General features: G+C 40.8%; 1 protein-coding gene across 1 annotated transcript in view; it reads right to left on the bottom strand.

The window, feature by feature from the left end:
* Positions 1-8,013: 8,013 nt before the first annotated feature.
* Positions 8,014-16,180, bottom strand: part of MBOAT4 (membrane bound O-acyltransferase domain containing 4) — a 10,175-nt gene continuing 2,008 nt past the window's right edge. The window contains exons 2-3 of the mRNA XM_018567879.1: positions 12,112-12,336; positions 8,014-8,962 (exon numbers count right to left, since the gene is read on the bottom strand). Coding sequence (XP_018423381.1) covers positions 8,014-8,962; positions 12,112-12,336 — 1,174 coding nt within the window. The remainder of the gene's footprint in view (positions 8,963-12,111; positions 12,337-16,180) is intronic.

Raw genomic sequence — 16,180 nt, 5'->3', positions numbered from 1 at the left:
CAGTGCAGAGTTCAGCAAGAACGCACAGTGCAGAGGTCAGCAAGAATGCACAGTGCACATGGTTGACCTGATTCAGGTGCCCTTTTCTTCTCCTGGTGGGGGGGATACATCGATCTGTCCTCTGTCCTGTCCGACTGCAGATGATGGACAGCCAGCTGAACATTCTCACTTCTCTTCTCCTCTACAGCCGCTGCAGCTATAGAGCGGCTGAAGAGGAGAAGAGAAGGGGAAGAGCTGAACACGCAATCGCCGCTGCTGAAGCGGAGGCAGATTCCCCCCTCGTACTGCCGGCGACGCCCCACCGATAAATTTCCACTCGCCCCCACGCAATTTTCACTCGCCAATTGCGAGGGGGCGAGTGGAAATTTTGAGCCCTGCCTTAAGAGTTCCCTCTGTTTGTAGAAGCAGTCTGCATGCCTAGGTGCTTGATTGTATACACCTGTGGCCATGGAGGTAATTGGAACACCTGAATCTAATGATTTGGAGGGGTGTCCCAATACTTTTGGCAATTTGCTACCTTGTTTGCATTTGCTACCTTCTTTGCATTAAACACTTCCAGTGTGCTTTAAGAGTCAACCCAGATAATGGAGGTAATTGGAACACCTGAATCCAATGATTTGGAGGGGTGTGCCAATACTTCTGGCAATATAGTGTGTATATATATATATATATATGCCACAGCTGCTTTTCCTATGGAAATTGAGCTGTTGCTTTTCCTATGGAAATTGAGCTGTCCACAAGGTTTATGAGTGTGTCTAAGGGAATGTTTGACCATTCTTCCAGAAGCGCATATGTGAGGTCAGGTACTGATGTTGGATGAGAAGGCCTAACTCGCAGTCTCCACTCTAAATCATCCCAAAGGTGTTCTATCGGGTTGCGGTCAGGACTCTGTGCAAGCCAGTCAAGTTCCTTCACCCCAAACTCACTCATCCATGTCTTTATGGACCTTGCTTTGTGCACTGGTGCGCAGTCATGTTGGAACAGGAAGGGGCCATCCCCAAACTGTTCCCACAAAGTTGGGAGCATGAAATTGTCCAAAATTTTGGAGGTAATTGGAACACCTGAATCCAATGATTTGGAGGGGTGTCCCACTACTTTTGCCAATATAGTGTATATATATATGCCACAGCTGGTTTTCCTCTGGAAATTGAGCTGTTGCACAACTTAGCAAAGAGTTAATCAGGCGTTCCACTGCTGTAGCACACATTTGTTTGCATACGTGATCCATTGTTTGTCTGTCATCAGTGTATCAATAGCACTAAAATCATGTGGTTTTCAGAGATATTTTACAGAGCAGAATGTGACGTACATGTATAATGAAGTTCTATTTTTTCTATAACAAGAGCCACACCTTGCCTGTTTTTATTCTATATACATTACCATTGGAATGACATGAAAATATGTGTTTAAGACATGGCATGACTAAATCTACAAAAGTAATGAAGGCAGGGTAGATGTTCATTCACACAGCACTAGCACTAGCACTAGATGGTGCTGATGAATGTAGGAGTTTCCTATGCTTGTCAGCACCATTTGTGTGATGGTTTTTTATTATTTCACACATTTCAGACCAATAGACAGTTGTGTAAAAATGCGTTAGCAGGAAAGTATACATACTTGGTCCACACACATTTTGTAGAGAGATGCATTCAGTAATATTTCTTAGCAGAATTATGATTATATTATATTAATATTTACATAATTAACCACTGAAATCACAGCAAACTATGACTGCACAACTAATTATGATAATTTGTGAAGGGGAATTAAGGGGCATTGACCCTTGGCTACTGCTGTTTGTATGAACTGACAATTACAGGAGTGTCACTCTCCAGATCCGCAACTGCACTTAGTAGTTCCTGTCACCTACCCCTACATCACTACAGCGTACAGTAGTGACATAAGGGCCAGAGGGTGCCCTGAGTGCAGCAGGCAGCAATTTATTTTTATTGCAGTGGCAATCAATGACGCAGACAGTGGGAGAAATAAGTATTTACTACCGTCTTTGCATTAAACACTTCCAGAGTGCATTAAGAGTCAACCAAGGTAATCTGGTCTACCATTAATATTATTATAATACTGGATTTATATAGCGCCAACAGTTTGTGCAGTGCTTTACAATATAATCTTCTAAGCTGTACCCAAAACAATGACATTTAAGTGGAATTCCAGTCTTGTAGTCCATTTCCATGACTGTACAGTGCTATTGCAGTAAACATGTTACAAACAGGGAAATGAATACAAGGCTTGTGATGAAAAATGTATAATCGGAGCTGTCTACAGTGAAAACCACAATCAGTAGATCAAGAGATATACATAACTGAATTCAAGTGCAAACCTTGACTTTTTCTCTAAAGGTGGCCATACACTTTACAAACATCCGAAAGTGTATGACCTTAGTCTTGCGATGGTTGTAAAGTAATTTAAAAAAACTTACGATCTGCCCATCTTGGACAGGCAGATCGTACTTGCGATCATCGCAAGCCCGCCCCGCTGAGGGGCGGGCTTCCAATGACCGCAATGCCGAACGGGCAGTGTGCGCGTGCGCACACCGGCCCGTTCGGCATTTGTCTCCCGAGCATGCCACAAACCAGCCTAAAATTGTAAGATTTTCGGCTGGTTTTTGAACATGCTCCTTAGACAAAAGACGTGCGACCGTACAGTAAAAACGGTTGCACGCCTGCCATACACTTTGCGATTATAGTATGATCGTGGGATTTCCTGCAATTATCGTGCGATAATCGCACAGTATATGGGCACCTTTAAGGAGCATGTTCGAAAACCAGCTGAAAATCTTACGATGGAGAACTACGGGGTGGTTAGGGATTTTCCCCATAGTTCTCCTAAGGGTAACGGGAGGACACAAACTAGCGTCCTCCTGTGACCCAAAGCTCAGTATATAGAGAGCTACAGCTTGCAGTATACTGTGACGCCGCAGCCGGAACGGATCCCAACAATTCTGCCTGGATCCACCCAGCTGCGTGAGTGACAGCTGGCTCTGCCTATCTAGAAGCAGAGACAGCTGTACCCGCCCCTTCCCCCGTCCGTTCCGCCAGTCATCTCCCCTATGACTTTAACCCCATGGAAAATCCTTGGGATGTGCTGGAGAAGACTATACACAGTGATCCGACTCTCCCATCATCACTACAAGATCTTGGTAAAAAATGAATGCAACTCTCAACAGAAATAAATGTTGTGACATTGCATAAGCTTATTGAAACGATGCCATGGCGAATGCATGCCGCAATCAAAGGTGGTCCAACAAAATATTAGAGTGTGTGACTTTTTTTGTGGCCAGGCCGTGCATTTTATAATGTGATGAAGACAACACTGAAGTCTTAGTCTAATAGTGAAGGATACACATAAAATTATTGCGTGGTCATGAACTTTATATAATTTGCATCCTCTTCATACAAGTAGTGGTTAAAGCTGAACTCCAGACACATGCCCTTTTTTAAGAATATGCTCTTCCATAACCACAAAGTATATAAATCTACTTTGTGTGCGCCAAATGCCTCTGCAAACTCAAATATTACCTTGTAAACATACGTGACATCTTCACTGTGCTGTACATAGTGTGTGCAGTAGTGTGTATTGTGCTTTGCTGTACATAGTGTGTGGAGAGAGCACAGGTGTAGGTGGGACTCAGCTGGCCGCACCCACTATAGGCTGCCTGCAAGAAACTAAAGGAGGGGACGGACACAAGACGAGTCACCCTTAAAAAGGAGAGAGCTCATATTTGCTTTGAAAGAAGTGATGGTTTATCACAAATTCTCAAACATGATATAGAAAATATTTCAAAATGTTCCCAAACATATACCTACAATATAAACTGTTGCTGGCCTTTTACAATAAAGGACACTGAAAGAGATAATTATAGAGCTTATGTTTTTCTTTTGCCTTGGCATGAACCTATAGGATTGCCCACTTAGGGCAAAGCAACAGATATTGTTAATAGCCTGATATTAATACTAAGCTGTCCCTGCTGCCTCATTTGCCTGCTAGCGCCCTGGCCCTGAGTTATATGTAGTGCCATCCCTATAATGAGGTGGCCTGAGGCAGTTGCCTCAGGTAACATCTCATTGGGGAGTGGAAAGTGTGAGAGGGTGGCAGGGGGAGAGCCACAGCATCCCAGGTTGCTAAGAGCTATTAGCAACATGTGACACTCTATCCAGTTTCCCACCCAGCAAAGTGAGCTAAGCTAGGCAGAGCCACTGAGAATACTGCCCCCACACACACACACACACACACAGCGTCCCGCAACCAGTGATGTCACTGGTTGCCAGGAGCTTAGGGGACACCACCCCCTTTGCCGCTAGGGATATCCCTGGTTATATGCCCATCATTGGCTTAAAAGAGACGTAGGGCCAAACCTTTTTTTAGATTTACTTCTCTTATAGGTCAGGTAGTACATGTCCTCCTGTGACACAAAGTCAGCACATAGTGGGCTAATGTCCCCTATATGCTGAGAATGATCCCAACAATATTGTTGGGATCCACCTCTCTGCCTGATTGACAGCTGGCTCTGCCTCTCTAGAGCCAGAGCCAGCTGTTCTTGCCCGCTTTCCCAGTTTGTCCCTCCAATTAAGACTGGAGGAACAGAGAGAGGAGGTGGAATCCGTGCAAGGAGCGGTGACTGACAGTCACCACTCTCTGCCGGAAGAAGACCGGGAGCTGAGCAATCATCAGTTACATGACTGCTCAGCATTCAATCTATAGAGCTGCCACGTGACAGCTGTAGTGTCACACACCGGCTCAAAATATTGAGAAGAGTACATTTTACTTTCTCAATAGTTCTCCTAAAGGGTCCATTCACACCAGTCAGCTGGACCTTATTTTAATCATGTACAGCTCTAGTATTACAATCCACATATGTATAGGAAGAATAATAAAAAAAATGCATGCTACACAAGACAAATGAATAATATGAATTCCAATGAGCTAAAAGAACATGTGCACCAGTGATTTTTTCTTTACAATGAACAAAAGTTACAGGTAAATTAAACGGCATATTTCATACGCAGGATTTTGAGCCTCTTAGGAAAAGTTTTATGATTTAAATTTACAGACCTGACTTCATGCACATCAAATAGCACTCAAGGGATTTTATGATGTATAAGTAGACTATTTACTTAAGCTTCCATCCATAGCCAGAGCGTGGAAGAAGATTTTAACTAGCTTTGAATAGTAGAGGTATTATTTTCTACCCAAACCTGTCATAAAGCTTTTGTCCAAAGGAAAGACCTAACTGCTGGCACAATAGAACCAGGATATGAAAAACTATAATATGATTTATTGATCGGAGCAAAGGTTAAACCAACATCTCCAACCAGCGTATGATGATGTTATTTCAAGGCCAATGTATCATAAAGTTACGTATGTACTTTTCTACCCAGCAAGATCTGAGCAAAATGCTTTTCTAGAAATTCTGCAACAAACTCAGTTTATTTGTCACCAGTTGACTTTTTAGACCAACCGCTCTCAACCCTCGGGGTGTCTTCTGGCTTTGGAGGACCCTGGGGGGCTTCTGATGTTAAACAGGGGGCTCCTTATGTGAAGGGGGTACTTTGATGTATTTTTTTGGTTTTGTTTTGCCTGGACCCCTTAAAATCTATACCAGACACCTGTATATTGATAGCTTAGGGGGGAGGGGGGCACATGTTTTCACATTTTAGACTGGGGGTGCCTTGAGATATTGTAAGAACCTTTAGTGCAGGGACTGATGTGAATGTGCACTGTAAAGTGCTATGGAAATTGTCAGCGCTATATAAATACCTGTAATAAATAAATAGACCACCATGAAGAGTAGCATTAAAGCACAACTGTTTTGTAGCACCCAAATCAGAAAGCAGAGGGTATGTAATAAGCAAATATGATTGTCCCTATGTACAAATATTATTGTAAACTATACACGTATAGTATAAACATACAATTTAAAAGAATATTTAAACCGGGTCATTCAAATCTCAAGCTTTAACATACTAATGTGTAGGGATGCACCAATACTTTTCAGATACCAGTGCCGATACTTGGCATTTTCATGAGAACTACCAGGGTTGCAGCAGCTGCAGCTGTGACCTAGCTCTGGCTCTCCACCACTGTCCAAGAAATCATTAGTCGATATTGTTTTAGAAAAACTGTCACATGACAATAAACACAAATGTATCAGTACTTGTGTCTGTAAGCACTTGGACAAGTATCAGTACTTGTACTCGCAAAACTGGTATCGGTGCATCCCCTCATATGTATTTATAAAAACAAAATCGTACATTAAAACAGAGATGTATGAATCCCAGGACCTCGGTGTGCTCCTTACAAATGACAGCTGCCTCCTAACTTTTGAATTTTTCTCTAGTCTAGTCTTGAATCTGGAAAAGTATCTGTACTTGTACTTGTACCGAGTACGGTACTTGGTATCGGTGCATCCCTACTAATGTGATTTAAAATGTCATTTTAAACCTTTTTAAATGTGCAGCTTTGGTAAAAAGAATACCTGCTGATACTCTCATCAAGGTCCTTCTTCAGGCACTTCCCTTTATATATCTTCCAGTTGTATTCTGGCGTTGTTACCCTGCCACATGGTTTTCAGATGGAGACTGCAAGAGGCTGTTTCAACACATACAGGTGAAACTCGAATAATTAGAATATCGTGCAAAAGTAATGGCAGTAATTGCTGCAAAAGGGGCCCAAACCAAGTACTGAGTACATATGCATGCTTGTACTTTTCAGAGGTCCGATATTGTTCTATGTACAATCCTTGTTTTATTGATTGCATGTAATAATCTACTTTTTTGAGATTGTGGATTTGGGGTTCTTGGGGTTTTCATGAGCTGTAAGCCATAATCATCACAATTATGACAAATCACGGCTTTAATTATCTTGCTTTGCATGTAATGAGTCTATCTCATATATCAGTTTCACCTTTTAAGTTGCATTAGTGAAATAAATGAACTTTGCACGATATTCTAATTATTCGAGTTTCACCTGTATTATGAAAGCATACCTCCCAACCATCCTTTATTTATAGGGACTGTGCCTCTTTCGGAACCAACCCCCTCTGTCCTTTTGTCCTCCTCAGTTGTCCATCTTTGTCGTCTGATATACAGATATATATGAAAAGGCTCTGTTTTACATCTAAAAGTGTTATTCTGCACTTAACCCTTTATCTTATTTCTTAATTATTTTGTTTGCTGTTTTAAAAAGCCAGCATAAAGGAAAAGTAACAAATTGGAAAACAAATTTTTAGGGTTTACCAGTCATTTTTGGCATATAAATTCCTAATAGTCCGCATTACTGGGATGTGTCCATTCCTTAAATACATTTTGCCGAAAGGTGTACCTCTTTCTCTTCTCAGAAATTTGGGAGGTATGTGAAAGCATGATCCACTGTCACTATCAGTAAACCTCCATTTTCTAGAAAAACTGCCAATCGTTTTAGTAAACAATGGTTTATCAAACTAAATGTCATTCAGTTATGGTTTACATTTAATTTAAACTATTAACATGATTGTAAAAGAAATGAGGAGTGTGCAACAATGAGCAGTAGGTTTAGGTGAGGTGTGTGCGGAGAGGATTTTAGTAGGCCATAGGTGCAGAAAAGGAGTGCAGGGGGCATGAAAGCAGGTTGTAGGCATAGGAGAGATCTACAGAGGGTATGACAGCAGGCAGTGAGTGCAGAATGCATTGGACATGCATTGGACAGTATGTGCAGGATAGCAGTGTGGAGCATGTGAAAGCATTCAGTGTGTACAGGACAAGAGTGCAGAGGGTATGAAGCTGGGCAATAGCTACAGGAGAGGAGTGCAGAGGGTATGACAACAGACAATATGTGCAGGAGAAGAATGCGGAAGGAGTGACAGCAGGCAATATGTGCAATAGAGGAGTGCAGGGTGTATGATGGTTAGTTGTGCAGGTAGCCTATACACATTCAATACTTAAAAAAATTTGATCCCTTTATTACAGGAGGTAATATTGTTATAAGCTATGTTATTGTGGCATACATTGTAACAAAAAACTATCCTTTTTTAGGTTTTCCCAAGTATATACATGATATGCAGTAGATAATAGGAAAAAAACTGTTGTACGAAAAACAGAGAGCGGATACACTTGCTAAGGTCCTACTTTCAATGGCTGCCATGACATATGCAATAATTAACTGGGTTTGTAGCCAGGTACATGTTTTGTATAGATATCGGATATACCAAGGTTTTGAAATAAAGTCTAAATTCCTATGTATTCTGTAATCAGCCTCAAGCATCAAAGCCCAGCACAAAAACCCAAAGATTTGTCCAGGGTATAGTCCATGCCACCAAGCCGAGAATGCAAATGTGCACAATAGAGGTCTTGTCCTGCAGTTTGCATATACAAGTCTTCTTAGCCACATGGCTGTGCTTTTGTTCCAGGTCCTGGCAAACACTGAGATTTTATTTGTTGTTTCCAAGGTGAAGATATTGATGTCAGAAACTTCTGCTTGTGAATATAATACTATGGAAAATCCTGCTGTGTGAAATAAGGCTTCATCCAGTAACCAGTGGGAGTAATAAGTCAGTTTAAATATCAGTACAGTGCTCCACATGACATATATACAGTCTAGGTGTCTGCAGTCCATTAGGTCACATTGGTAGGTGATCTTCTCAAGCAGCACAGCTCGAAGAACCTGAAGCAGCATGAATAATGTAAATCCTCTAACTAATGTCCAGGCGTGCCTGAAGTTAGGGCACAAGGGAGCTTTAGTGACCTTCTGCTGGAACTCCACAAATGAACACAGTGGACCGCCCAGGAGAGCAGGGAAGAACATGAAGTAAGAAAGGATGACCAGTATACTGTACCTCCACTCAGCATGAAAACTTTTCTCCTTCATACATTGGTTTATTGTAAATATCATCTTTCTTTCATGGAGATCCATAGCCAGAGATGTGACTTTTTGAGTCAACAGCATGAGAGATGAAATCATAATGGATAACCTAAAAGAGAACCTGCTTTCAGAACATAAAAGTGCTGGTGTAACCTTTTACATGATTTAAAATAATTAAACTTTTTGTACACTTCCTTACTGAATCCAAAACTGTAATACAATGTTGGCTGTAAATACAATTTAATTACAATCACTTTGCTACTCAGATGACTTTTTATAGTTTCCTTTTCACACAATAAATTTTGTATAGCAGGAAGCATTTGGTGCACACTGTGTATTAACTCTGAACAGCTGACCAGTAGAGGCCACAGAGGCCACAGAGCATCAGCTAATAGAAGGAGGTTGGCGTACCACACCCTCGGAGGCCACTCCAGAGCTATGAGACTGAATGGAATGGCAACATTTTTTATCCTTCGCAGTAGATGAGGTAAAGGTTTCAGTGGAGGAAAGGCATAAATCAGGGCATACTGATCCCACAGTGCCACCAGGGAATCCGCTGCATCTGCACATCTACTGCATCCGCAGTTGGGTCCTGTGTCCTGGAGATGCATTGCTGGTGCCCCCTGATGATTAACTACTTGCCGTCCACCTACTCTATACAGACGGAGCCTCTATACAGTGGGTCGCTGTACATGTACAGCGTTTTTTTTGTTCCTGCTGGTGCATGCCCCCTAGCACGCATGTGAGCAGCACATGGTAAAAAATTTAAACAGCCAGTAAGCGCTATGACATACACACTTTGTTGTAGCTGTAGAGCCTCCCAATCACTTGCCCCCCTCTGCCGCTACTTCATCACTATTACATGACTTCCACTTCCAGATGTTCATTTCTCTGACTGCTGTAGCCGGAGAAGAAGCTGGTAAAGCAGATCTCTGCTTTATCAACTTCTTTGGGGGGTCCCTAGGTGCATTAGGGGTCTTATAGACCCTTGATGGCTCTATAAAAAGGACCTGTCCTTGTATATTGTTAGCCTTCTATGTGATAGCAATAAAACTAAGTGTAAAAAAAAAAAAGGGTAAAAAAAAATGAGTCACATATGAAAAAATAAATGTTGTAAAGTGGTAAATGCTTTTAAAGCGTCGCCTATGGCCAATTTTGGGTATGGTAGTTTTTTGAGATTTTTGCGGGCCTGCACAGTTTTAAGGCTTGACATGTTTGGTATCTATTGACCGGACATGACCCCGTCTTCTATATTTTACCAAAAAAATCAGCTAATAATAAATGTTTCATAACATTTTTAAAAAAAAATTTCAGTACTTTTTCTTTATATAGTAAAAAATGATATAAAAATAATTTTAGTACAGTGTTGCTTGACTGAATAAATGCCAGTCAAAGTACTGCAGCGCTGAATACATAAAAATGGCCTGGACAGAAAGGGAGTTTAACACCCCAGTCTTCAAGTGGGTACATCATAATTGACACATAGTAGTCCAAGGCCCAGAGCCAAGCCAAGGCAGAAGGGAAGGGTCACAAACTGATAGTGGTTGTTGCCCATGGCAAAGCAAAGAAATAGCCAGTGAGATGGGGATGTGTAAATATGCATCCTTTATGTGAATGTATGCTAAGAAGTCACTGCAATGAAGTGAGGCAATAACTGACCTGATGGTTGAAGGCCTCCTTTTGGTTTATGAACTGCAAACAGGATTGAATAACCTGGAGATCTTTCAATTGGAGAAACAGGAATGATAACTCCCTGTTTCAACAATCTCTAAAAGGCTGAAAGAAGGTCTGTCAGATGTTAGTGAGACAAGGAAAAATGTGAAACAAACAATTGATGGAACTGAGGAATGATCTTCATTGCTGAGGTGGATTTATCCACAGGTTATGACTTCTAGGTTTGCCAAGGATGTTTTTAACTCCCTAAACCAGAGAAGGTAGAAGAAGATGTGGGGGTCCAGGAACTGGAACCTGACTTGGGGGAACAAATGTTGATGCAGGATAGGATTTGTTATGATTTTGTTCAGCAAAGAACCTAAAAGATGGTCTCCCATGAATTGTAGTCATAACAAAGTCTTCTCTCACTGTTTTTTTCTGCCAACCAGCATTTAAGCCTGATCACCCAGTGGATTTGGAGGGGAAAAAAGGATATCCAAGACATAACATATCCAGCAATGTGTTGCACATAAATTTCATCTGCCTAATGCAATCAATAAAATGAGGGTCAACACTAGCAGCAGCCTGATCCTTACTTAGCGATCCTGACCAGTCTGCTAAAGTATGGGAAATAGGTGCTGTGGTGAGCATTGGTTAAAAAGCAGTTCTTACTAGGCAGTAGATGAATATTAAAGTAGAGTCCTTAAACGTGAGGTTAAGGCAAAATGCTGGAGGGTCAACTTCAGGAGGAATAGTTAATTTTGTCACAAAATCCTCTTAAAAAGGATGGAGTACTAGGAACTGTTTAGAGGAAAGATTTGTTTGTTTGGGTGCTTCCAATCTTTGCAGGGGATGATGAGGAAACACCTTGATGAGGAAACAACTTTTTGAGGAAATAACATGGAATGTTTAGGTCTATGCAAACCGAGGCCAGAAAACTGTGGTTGGCTAGCATAAGCATGTATTGCAATGTAAGCGAACCAATGTAAGCACGTAGAAAAAAATCTGCCAGGAGCATGAGAAGAGAGGGCTTACTGTAGAGAAACTGCTTCAATTAAGAAAAAAAATTGGAGAAAGATCCCGCAAAATTATGCACATGTACGCACTCCCAGAAATGTCTGTAAAGTCCTACAGAAGGCAAAAGCAGAAGGAAGTTTGAAATGGCAGTTTTTCCCAGTTTCCCCAATGAGTGCAGGTTTTCCCAGTTCACTAAGTACACTAGTGTCCTCTCTGCAATGGTCCTGCAAGCTAAACACTGCCGACCTCTTTTCTATTTTGCTGTGCTCTCTCTTCTTGCCTCCTCCTCATGATGCTTATATTAGCAGCAAATCTTTATATATCCAAAATATGAAAATTGTATTGTAAATGTATTTTAGTACCTCAGAATGAAATCCTGCCAAAGATATTGGTGCAAGACATTGACGATGGTGGTCCCATCGCTTAATAAGCTAAATGTGCTGCCACATAATCGTTTATGTGAACTGCAATGCACCACAATCACATGTTCCAATGTGAGACTTTACATTTCTCTACACATTTGTTCCTTTATTTTGTTTTGGATAGTGCATAGAGCTTGAAAACACTGTTACTGTTTATTGTACTTACTTCACATGCATGGTTTCCTCCATATAATATTGTCTGTACATTAGCCAGAGGTGACATCCAGTCTGCCATGTCATTTGTAACAGAAATGCCCACCTATGGACAGACTCCCAACTGACAATATGAAACATTGCTGTGAAACAAAGGGCAGGAATGAAGATTAATATTGCATAGAGTCCCATGGAAGCGCAAGCTAAAATCACTCCTCCGACTAAGAGATAAATGTATCTGAAATAAAGCACAATATCCAAGTTAATTTAAGTGAATCAAATGATTTATTAATGCACTTAAACCTAATCCAACTATGTTTATTTGGTATTTAAAGTTTACCTGTCTTGAAAAAAATGCTTATTGTAAATTGAAGGTGCCATGCTCACCAACTTCACTGGCTCACTGATCAAATTCTGACCAGCTACTGTAGTCAAGGGATCTGGTTTAGCCACTGATACCTCCTGTTACTTATTATTGGTTAGGGAAGGTGCGAGAGATATCCGGGGAAGACCAGAGCCAGTGACCACATAAGATGGTCGGTATTTGCAGTACAAAGTGCCCTGGATGATGGAGCTGCCTTAAATCTTAGTACTTCACTTTAATGGGGAGCTTTCATTCACAAACTGCTGATAGTAAGATATTTACTATCAAGCAGATTCTCAATGGGGAGGAGCCTCTGTACTGAGTGCTTCTCCCCATTGAGAAATTCATGAATGAACAGGAGGTGATGTAAATCACAGCCTGTTCATTCATAACTGGGGACACATACTACTATGTGTCCCCAGTTATTTACAAACACTGGAGTGATCAGACGATCACTCCAGTGTTTGTGCTGCACATGGAGGATCTGTAAATATCAGTGATACTTATCAATCCTTCGCTCCGCCATGCACACAGCCGCTGTCATCCTGAAACTGACAGGAGGACAGCGGATCCGCTCTCCTGTCAGTTGATCGAGCGGCAGGCGGGGAGGAGAGCGGAGCCACTGTCCTCCTGTCAGTTTCAGGATGGCAGCAGCTCCTCCGCCGTCCATTTTTTTCCGGATCCCCGCTGCCTCAGCCCATACAAGCGGGTGAGAGCAGCGGGGATCTGGGCCCCCCCAGTGTCGCGGGCCCCATAGCGACCGCATCGGTCACTATGGTGGTAGTTCCGCCACTGGCTGTCACACAATTTTGGACTTTAGACACCTACCTACCTGTCTGGATTTACCCAACTTTAATGTAGAATCGTTCTGATATTCTCCTTTGGTAAGTAAGTCGAGGCACGTTTTTGTATTTCCACCTTTGCAGCTAGATTGGGATAACACCTACAGTACTTTATATTTGTTACATCTTCCCGTTCACATAGCATAACTTTAAAAAAGTATTTAAAAATTGTGGCTTGCCTTTTATTTGTTAAAAAAATTAGCATCCCCATTCTATGCAATGTTAAGGAAAAGACTGTGGAGTAATGTTTGCTATAATTAACATAGTTTGTACAATGCTGGCAGATTTTCATTATCATTTGTAATGTAGATTTAACCACCTGCTGTCCGGCCGTTGTAATTAAACGGCCGGACAGCGGCTTCTTGAATGTGTGTGGGCGTTTTTAAACATCCCATCCCGTCTGCTCGTGCCCGTCGCTAGGCGGCGTGCACGAACGGGAAATCGGCTTTGAATGTAAACAGCCAACGACAGCTCGTCGGAATGCAGGAAGTGATGTGTATTACATCACTTCCGCATTCCTCTGTCACTCTCCGGTACAGAAACCGCAGAGAACTGGTGAAGCAGGTCTTAAAGACCCCTGATGTCTCCATAAAGAGGACCTGTCACTGCAAATTGGCTATCACATAGGGAGCTTGTTTGCTCCTTATGTGATAGCAATAAAGTTAAGTGGAAAAAAAAAGGTTTAAAAAAATTAGTTAAAAAAAAATTAAAAATCACATATCAAAGCAATAAAAAAAAATAAAAAAAATTAAAGTCCCCCACCCCCACATGCACACGCAAACATGCGCCGAGTCCGCCTACATGCGAAAACGATGATTACATCCATTGCGCTGCACCTGTTACATATTGCCGCGAACGTCGGAGTGAGAGCAATAATTCTAGGGCTATTAATCACTGACACAGGGATTTACTGTGTAGTGAACTCATCCAGGGAGTCACACACACACACACCCACCGCTGAGCTAACACCCTCACAAAATATATATAAAATATATTTTTTTATTTTCTTTTGGTATGCTGCGTGAATGGAAACACATAACAAACTTATATTGGGGGTTCTCAAATTTAACTGCAAAAGTGGAAATAAATGTTATGCACGCACAACAAGTCTGCCAAACTGGATTTTAGCAGTCCTTTTGCATTACAACTACTGTTTTAAATTAAATATTTCATAGACCATAGATGCTGAGAAGTAAATCTATTATAAAATAAGAAAAATGACTGATTTGTACAATGAGCCAATGCTAAAACATGGGCAAGTTTCCAGAGAAAACTGGCAGCCTTGTGAGTTGCATTAAAATGTAACTTTTGCTGAGTTCTTCTCTCTGACAGGTAACATATGCTACATATATACATTTTTATATGAGCAGAAACTTGGAGCATGCATGTTAACTATTAAAAAGAGTGATTTGCCTAAACAGTTTCAGCCAATCCAATCAATTGTTCATTACTCCAAGTTGTAACTTTTTCAGTCCCAGAGCGTAAAAATATTGTGCTATGACACTATATACTGTGCACTTGTCATAAAAGAAAAATTGGGGTTCACCTCCTGAGAATGTTAGTTGATTGGCTGTGCATGGCAACAATCATTTTTGAGTCACAGACCCAGAATACACATGCTGTAAATGAGTGCCAGAACAGAATCAGAATTACTTACTGTATAGCTATATTATTATTATTATTATACAGGATTTACATAGCGACAACAGTTTGCGCAGCGCTTTACAATATAAGGAAGACATTACAATCACAAAACAATTCAAGACAAGATGGGAAGGAGGGCCTTGCCCCTGAGGGCTTACAATATGTGTTCCAAGTCATTGATTAAGTGCATTGGAGCCAAAGCATTAGCTTTTCAACCAGGGAACTGAACTTCTCAAAAGTAATGGTTAGCATTGGTCTCAAAATATGAAAATTGTCATTGTTGGCCTCCTTTCGAAATTGCTAGTTGCTTCACTGTCATGTTGACCCTTTCTGAGTCGCTAACTAGTCTCAAGTATGAAAGTAAGGGGTTTACTTCACTTGTTCCATGCTTGTTCTACTCGGTCTACTCAGGACAACTACCATTTCCAGAAGTAGGTCAGCAGTGGCAACCTCTACATATTTCTCACAATTGGTGTCCTTTAATAAGGTTTTCATTTTATGCTAAGAATTTTTGTAATGACTTCTGTGCTTCTGCTGTGAAATGTAAGGGTTAATTGATCCACGGTGCCTGCAGTTACAGAGGTCAGAGGTTTTAAAGCCTGTCTAGTGTTTTTTAACAGTATGTAAATACTTGAATTTCTGGCCACAGATTCACTTTAGGCCGATATGTCAGTTTTGTTATTTTAGAGTGGGCATTGACAGGAACACTATTATTAATTTAAAAAACATAGAAAATGTGCTGCCCTTAACAAAACTGCCAGCAAAATTATCATTCCTAGTTACATAGAAAAGAAAATCTTAATGGAATGTGTGATGGATGATAAACATGTCAAAGATCATCTTGATGTAAATAGTCTTATCAATGTGTGTTAATCTTTTTAAAAATGCCTCTTGTTTCTATACCTAAGTGGTAATAGATGTACATGGCCGCAGCCATATTTCATAAGCTTCTAGCTTAGCAGTGCAGCATTACACATCAATTGTGGGTGTGCTTATAACTTCTTCTCACAAAAAAAAAATCTATTTATGATTAACTGAAAGCAAAGCACTCTTTGTGTGGTCAAAGAAGAAAACTATAATGGTCTTGGGCCAGTTTTATTTTGTTTTTTTACATTTATTCGCTTCTAAATTGGTGTTAATATCTATTTTTACTACATGAATAAATACATTTTAAAAAAAATAAAAGAATAAAAGAATGCCTGTGTATGTATGTATGTGTATATGTATATATA

The sequence above is a fragment of the Nanorana parkeri genome, unplaced genomic scaffold (genome assembly GCF_000935625.1).
Source record: "Nanorana parkeri isolate BGI_ZX_2015 unplaced genomic scaffold, ASM93562v1 scaffold1109, whole genome shotgun sequence".
Classification (NCBI taxonomy): Eukaryota; Metazoa; Chordata; class Amphibia; order Anura; family Dicroglossidae; genus Nanorana; species Nanorana parkeri.
The sequence above is the reverse complement of the archived record's forward strand: the minus strand, read 5'-3'. Positions and strand labels throughout refer to the sequence as shown.